Source organism: Corvus brachyrhynchos, unplaced genomic scaffold (assembly GCF_000691975.1).
Source record: "Corvus brachyrhynchos isolate BGI_N302 unplaced genomic scaffold, ASM69197v1 scaffold98, whole genome shotgun sequence".
Classification (NCBI taxonomy): Eukaryota; Metazoa; Chordata; class Aves; order Passeriformes; family Corvidae; genus Corvus; species Corvus brachyrhynchos.
In genome coordinates this window covers 18,822-25,298 of record NW_008239762.1, presented here as the reverse complement: position 1 = coordinate 25,298, position 6,477 = coordinate 18,822, and the positions used below count along the sequence as shown (strand labels likewise).

The 6,477-nt window shown below is 55.0% G+C and overlaps 1 protein-coding gene across 1 annotated transcript in view; it reads left to right on the top strand.

Annotated features, from left to right (window-relative positions):
- The first annotated feature begins 6 nt into the window (after positions 1–6).
- Positions 7–6,477, top strand: part of LSS (lanosterol synthase (2,3-oxidosqualene-lanosterol cyclase)) — a 9,792-nt gene continuing 3,321 nt past the window's right edge. Inside the window, exons 1-16 of the mRNA XM_017742785.1 lie at positions 7–15; positions 93–201; positions 601–722; positions 1,029–1,125; positions 1,879–2,014; positions 2,231–2,339; positions 2,642–2,760; positions 3,177–3,274; positions 3,407–3,434; positions 4,045–4,101; positions 4,295–4,366; positions 5,080–5,130; positions 5,274–5,423; positions 5,761–5,863; positions 5,995–6,100; positions 6,326–6,391. Coding sequence (XP_017598274.1) covers positions 152–201; positions 601–722; positions 1,029–1,125; positions 1,879–2,014; positions 2,231–2,339; positions 2,642–2,760; positions 3,177–3,274; positions 3,407–3,434; positions 4,045–4,101; positions 4,295–4,366; positions 5,080–5,130; positions 5,274–5,423; positions 5,761–5,863; positions 5,995–6,100; positions 6,326–6,391 — 1,364 coding nt within the window. The 5' untranslated portion in view covers positions 7–15; positions 93–151. The remainder of the gene's footprint in view (positions 16–92; positions 202–600; positions 723–1,028; positions 1,126–1,878; positions 2,015–2,230; positions 2,340–2,641; positions 2,761–3,176; positions 3,275–3,406; positions 3,435–4,044; positions 4,102–4,294; positions 4,367–5,079; positions 5,131–5,273; positions 5,424–5,760; positions 5,864–5,994; positions 6,101–6,325; positions 6,392–6,477) is intronic.

Below are 6,477 nucleotides of genomic sequence, written 5' to 3'. Positions count from 1 at the left end.
TGTTCCTGCTGCCAGGTAGGCCTGGGCACCTGCCCGCGGGTGAGTGCCCTGGGGTTCGGCTCTCCACAGTGCCGGCCTGTCTGGTCCTCCAGGTCTCCTCATCGCCTGCCACACGGCCAAAATCCAGCTGCCCGAGGAGTTCCGGAAGGAGATGGTACGCTACCTGCGCTCTGTGCAGCTCCTGGACGGAGGCTGGGGCTTGTGAGTAGCAAAGATGCTTCTTTGAGTGATGGCACCTCCAAGATCCAGGACTTGGAGCTGCTGTCAGATCTGCCCAGGCTCAGGGATGGAGACTGAGCACCTGTGATAGCTCTGGGTGGTTGGACTTGTGCAGCGCTCCAGGTGCACTGTTTTTCACAGGGATGGCTGTGGCATCAAGTCTGGCCACATCTCCTCTGGGGCACTATATCCCAAAGCATTGTGTGTGACAGGGTAGTGCAGAGCAATGTTTCTTCCTGCATTAGTCAGGTCCCTCTTTTCCAAAGTCAACCCTGGCATCCCACTTCACCCTAACAGAGACAGCCCTGTGCAGTGGCTTGTGTCTGGCTAATGGCAAGAGCTGACTAATGGATATGGTGTTTCTGTATATGCTTCTGACAGACATGTGGAAGACAAATCAACAGTGTTTGGCACAGCCCTCAACTACATAGCCTTGAGGATCCTGGGGATTGGACCAGATGACCCTGACATTGTGCGGGCCCGTGTCAACCTGCACAGCAAAGGTCAGCCATGGGGCTGGTACACTGGTGAGAGGTCTGGCCAGACCTGAGGGCTTCAGGGAACACTGGGGGCTGCCAGGTAGTGGAAGAACTGTTCTTACTTGCCCTTCATGGCAACTGCATTTTCAATTAATGATGGGAAGCTGTGTTGCATTTTTGTACCATTGCCTGCTTGCCCTGTTTCGGGACATGTATCCCAACCTGAGTAGTGTGCTCCCAAACATGGGGAGAAGTGGGTCTTGTGATGGGGAAGAAAGTTGGGAACTGGCATGGCTGTGTTAACCTGAAAACTGATACTGTTCTGTGCAGGAGGTGCTGTGGGAATCCCTTCCTGGGGCAAGTTTTGGCTGGCTGTCTTGAACGTTTACAGCTGGGAGGGAATGAACACACTTCTCCCAGAGATGTGGTATGTGCCCCCCTCACTGTGGAGAGAGGAGCTAGTGTCAGTCCTGCCACCAGCCTTGACCCAGAACTGTCCCAGGCACTGGTGATTGCTGAGATAACACTAGCTACAGCCAGGAACTGGAGGTGCTCAGGCTGTTTGTGAGCTGGGAGCCAGCAGCCCACCAGCCAGTAGGTGGGCAGCACTGAACACTGGATCCAAGGGAGATGCCAGAGCACAGCCCTGTTAGCATTTCCCACAGGGTCCCTAATACATTCATGTGCTCCCTGCCTGTCACCAGTATCTTCCAGCAGCCAGAACTGGACCCTATCAGGAAGGGACAACCACATGGAAGGCTGCCTTGCTTGTACCTCTCTGAATACTCAGAGGGCTGCTGGGTGCCAGAGAGGGAAAGTGTATGACACTCTCCCTGGAGGAAATCAGGGGCTGCACAGTACCAAGAGCTGCTGGTGCTTTGTCAGCAAATGCCATTAACTGTCAGACCAGGCCTCTGCCTTCAAAGTGCCACGTGACTGAACTGGCTTCTGCCCTTCCTCTTCTCTGAGCCTGAGGTCCTCCCTGCCCTGCATCAGGTGGGCCTGGAGTGGTGTCAGGAGGGAGTATCCCTGTTGGAGGGGGAATCTAAGCAGGGCCAGGCTGTGTGTATATCCCCTAGTGCAGGGGCATGCCCTGCTCTGGACATTGCGCACAACATCTCTCCATGTTTCCCTTTGCCTTCCTTGTTCCTCACAGCAGCACTTTCTCTATTGCAATCAGGCTGCTTCCTACATGGTTTCCAGCCCATCCGTCACGGCTCTGGTGTCACTGCCGCCAGGTTTACCTTCCCATGAGCTACTGTTACGCCAAGCGTTTGTCAGCAGAAGAGGACGAGCTCATACGGAGCTTGAGGCAGGTAAGGAAGGAGCTGATCCTGCTGGACAAGGATATGTGGCTCCATGACCACCTGCTGTGCTGGCCGTGTCCTTGTGGGCCAGCCTCTGGCTTGCCAAGTGGCAGCTCTCATACCTGCATGGTGTCTGTCAGACAGCAGAGCCAGCTCCCAGCAGTAACTGCCCCAGGTGCTTGCTCCTGGCTGGCCAGGCTGATGCCCTTTGCTGTCTTGTGTCAGGAGCTGTATGTGCAAGACTACGCCAGCATAGACTGGCCAGCACAGAGGAACAACGTGGCTGCCTGTGACGTGTACACCCCACACAGCTGGCTCCTGGCTGCTGCCTATGGTGAGTGCGGGAGCTGCTGCGGGGAATACTGAAGCAGCCTTGTACCCTCAAAGCTCTTTAGAGTCTACTGCCAGCTACTGGTGTATGCCCTGCAGCTGAGATGGAGACAGGAATTATGTAATCTATGGGGTTCTCCCTCCCTGAGAGCAGCAGGGCCTTGTGCCCATGTCCTCAGGCCACTCTGGGGCAGAGCTTTGCTCTATGCTGATGCTTTGCTCAACCGGTTGTTGTGTGAGCTGGGTTGCAGCCTGGCGCAGCAAGTGAATCTGTTTTTCACTGCATGTCCCTTTCTTCTCCTGTAGCCATCATGAATGTGTATGAAGCCCACCACAGCACTGCGCTGCGGCAGCGAGCCATCACAGAGCTGTACGACCACATCAAAGCTGATGATAGATTCACCAAGTGCATCAGCATTGGGCCGGTAGGACACTTGCTGTTAATCCTTTAATATCTCACCCTTTGTTCTTTAAGGACCAGCTTGTGCAATTGTGGCATGTAATAACCACCAGATCTTGCTCAACTCCTGCTGCTCCTGATGCTCAAGAGCTTAAGGCTAACAGGGCACAGGAGCTGCAGAGGGCATGGGGACAGCTGTGGCCCTGGTGAGGAGTATCTCTCCTTGAGGTCCAGGGAGATGATCTGAGAGTAAACTCTGGAGTAATCTGGAGTAAAAGCACCTGCCCCACTAACTCAGCTATGCTGAGTGATGCCACAGGTGGAGCCATTGGGATCAAGGCCAAGACAACCTCTGGATGGCTCTGTCTAGAGTGGGGGGATATATGTCTCTGGGGCTGGAAGAAGCTCTATCCAGAGCAGTGACAATGCTCCTCATGGTAGATCTCCAAGACAATCAACATGCTGGTTCGCTGGTTCATGGAAGGGAAGGATTCCCCAGCTTTTCAGGAGCATGTTTCCAGGATCCCTGACTATCTCTGGTAAGGGCTGAGTGTGACCCGACACAGCACAGGGCTCTGATCCCTGTGGATTAGGCACACCGTAGCTCCTGACTTGCCTCCTGGTGCTCCCACTGTGCCTGTGCTGCAGCACTGTGCTCTCTCCTCCCACAGGCTGGGCCTCGACGGCATGAAGATGCAGGTGAAGTGCTATAGGAGTTCACTTGTGACTGAAGGGACCCTGGTGTGCTGGGGCAGCCCATGGAGTAATGGGATAGCGTGTTCATCCCGAGCCTGAGCTCCTGGCGTCTCACCTCTGGTGCCTGGTGGCCTTCTGTGTCTCACTGCCACTTCTCCCAGCTGTGCCAGGAGGGAGTACAGTCTGTTCTGCTAGTTTGCCTCCCTGTGGCTGTGAGCTGAGAGGACACCTCTAGGCCTCCATTCCCTCCATCCTCATGAGTCCTGGGAGAAGGGCAGGAGAAAGCCAGGCCCCTGATCCTGCATGTGGTCTGAGCTCTGCTTCTCTCAGAGCCATTGTATCCTGCTGTTCCTTAATGCTAGCCACTTCTCCTGCCTTGGCTGTGCACAGAGCAGGCTGATGTAGCTGTATTACGTTGTGTCCCCTTGCTGTCCCTTGACCTGCCACATCTGTCCTCTGTGCCAGCACATCAGCCGTGATCCAGAGTGACACAAAACAGGGTAGCAGGAGCTATTGGCGGTAATGTGGGAGGGATGTGCTGTCCCATAGACCCCACAGCTGAGTCAGGCTGCTGCTAGCACCTGCCTCTCACTGTCTATTTTCTCTCTTCCAGGGCACAAATGGATCCCAGCTCTGGGATACTGCTTTTGCCATACAAGCCTTCTTGGAGGTAATGCACCCTTCAGTGCTACATGCTGCCTTGGGAAAATGGTCTCTGCTCACGTGTCCCCAAAAAGCAGAGCTCCTGCTGTGCCTTGGAGCTCTGCTGTGCCAGTTCTGGCCTGGCGTCCTTTGACTGAGCTGGGAAAACATGTCTGGCTATGGCCCCTTGCTGACTGCTCACTGTGCATCTCTGTTTCCAGGCAGAAGCCCAGGACATGCCTGAATTCACCTCCTGCCTCCAGAACGCCCATGAGTTCCTCCAGTTCTCCCAGGTAAGCAGAGCTGGTCAGTGGTGTCTCACACGCTGGCTGTGCAGGCTTGGCTGTTGCTCAGAACCCTGTTGGATGCATCTGATGCCTTCTGAAGAGATCTTCTGAAGAGATCTTCTGAAGGGCTGGACTAGCAAAGTCCTAGGCCCAGCCTCCTGTTTTCTGCTCCCTGTTTTCAGGGAACCATCTTTGAAGCTTGGAGAGGACCTTGGCGAGGCCCAGGGATGCTTGGGTTGGCTATCTGAGCTTAGAGAGGCTGGAAAACTGAAAGCTTAGGCTTTTTTGCCCTTCATCTTGTCTGGTGCTGACACATTTGAGGCACCCTTCTGGGAAACTCAGCATCATTGGATAGTGACTGTAGGAGCTCAGCTTCTGCTGGCCTGGCCAGCAGTGGCTCAAGGTGAGGGTCACTGTCACCAGCAGCTTGGTGCAGATGCAGTCATGGGTCTTGTTCATGGTGCTGCCAGCAGGAGCACTGAAAGCAGATGGTTCCCTGGCAGGCAAGCTTCCAAAGGGGACTTCAGCAACACTTGCTGAAGCCAGGCCAAAAGGTGATTTCTCCCTGCTCCAGAGCTGACCTCTTTCCTGTCTACTTCCCTCAGTGGAAGGCAGGTGCTGTCCACTCCCACATGGTTCTGCACCTGCAATGGTTTCAGCCCGTGGTCCTGCAGCCAGGCACCTCCAGGCTGCCCTCACTTGTTTCTTGCCTCCTGCAGATCCCAGAGAACCCACCTGACTACCAGAAATATTATCGCCATATGAACAAGGTATGGTGGCTGAGACTGGTCTCTAAGGATGCACGACTGGGGCAGAAGGAGTAGGAATCAGGAGCAGCACCTGCTCTCTTCCACAAATAGAGTAGATGAGGGAAGGTGATCCTGCTCCCTAAGCCCACCTGATACTTTTCCAGGGTGGCTTCCCCTTCAGCACACGGGACTGCGGCTGGATCGTGGCAGACTGCACAGCAGAGGGGCTGAAGGCAGTTATGCTGTTGCAGGAGAAGTGCCCCTTCATAGCCAAGCTTGTGCCCCCTGAGCGCCTCTTTGATGCTGTGAATGTGGTAAGAGCTACAAAAATTAGGCCAAGGGACATGCAGGACTGTAAGAGAAGCCAAGGCCCAAGGAATTGTTAGATCTGGTATTAAATCTGGTTTGGTCTGAGCTAGTATGAGGCCTGGTGTGGCAACACTCTTTGTTGTGATTCAGAGCTGCCTATGTGACCTAATGTGATGTGATGGTCCAGATTGGGCCTGCCTGTCATGGTGGTTTGGGACCTGGGTCTTCTGCCAGCCCCACAGACCTGGGGGTCTAACTTTGTCCTCACAGCTGGCTTGGGGCCAGACTGGAGTAGTACTGCCCATGAGGTTGTCCCCCCCCCCTCTCTGCTTGTCTGGGCAGCTGTTGAGCATGAGGAACTCGGATGGAGGCTTTGCCACGTATGAAACCAAGCGAGGAGGGGGGCTGGTTGTCCTGCCCACTGTGAAGGGACAAAGTGGCCTGGGTTCACCATGCCCAGTGGGTGCCTGATGGGGGATCAGTGTGCCCTGGGTCTGAGGAACAGGCTGGCAGCGGCTGGCCTGGAGGCTTGCCCACACAGGGGCTGTGGCACTGATACCCTTTGCCTGCTGGCAGGTGACATCATGATTGACTACACGTATGTGGAGTGCACATCAGCTGTCATGCAAGCACTGAGACACTTCCAGAGCCAGTTCCCTGAGCACCGAGCTCTGGAGATCAGGTGAGACACTGAGATGAGAGCTGGGCAGGGGAGAAGACAGGCTCACTGTCCCAAGCTGCCTGCCATGGCCTCCTGAACAATGTAGCTGCCTGTCTGCATGCTCTTGCCTCTTGTCCCCTCCAATAATGGGACCCATCAAAGCCTCAGAGGGGCTGATGGAACCCTCAGTGAAGAAGACACTGAGTTTGAGCTGCTTCTGAAGTGGATGCCTTCTTTCCTGTCCAGGGAGACTCTGCAGAAGGGCCTGGATTTCTGTCGCAAGAAGCAGCGAGTAGATGGGTCCTGGGAAGGGTAAGCTGTGTTCCCAGCACCCAGTTTTCTTCTGGCTGCTCCAGTGGGAGAGGGATCATAATGGCTAGCATTCCTGGCTGGCAGGA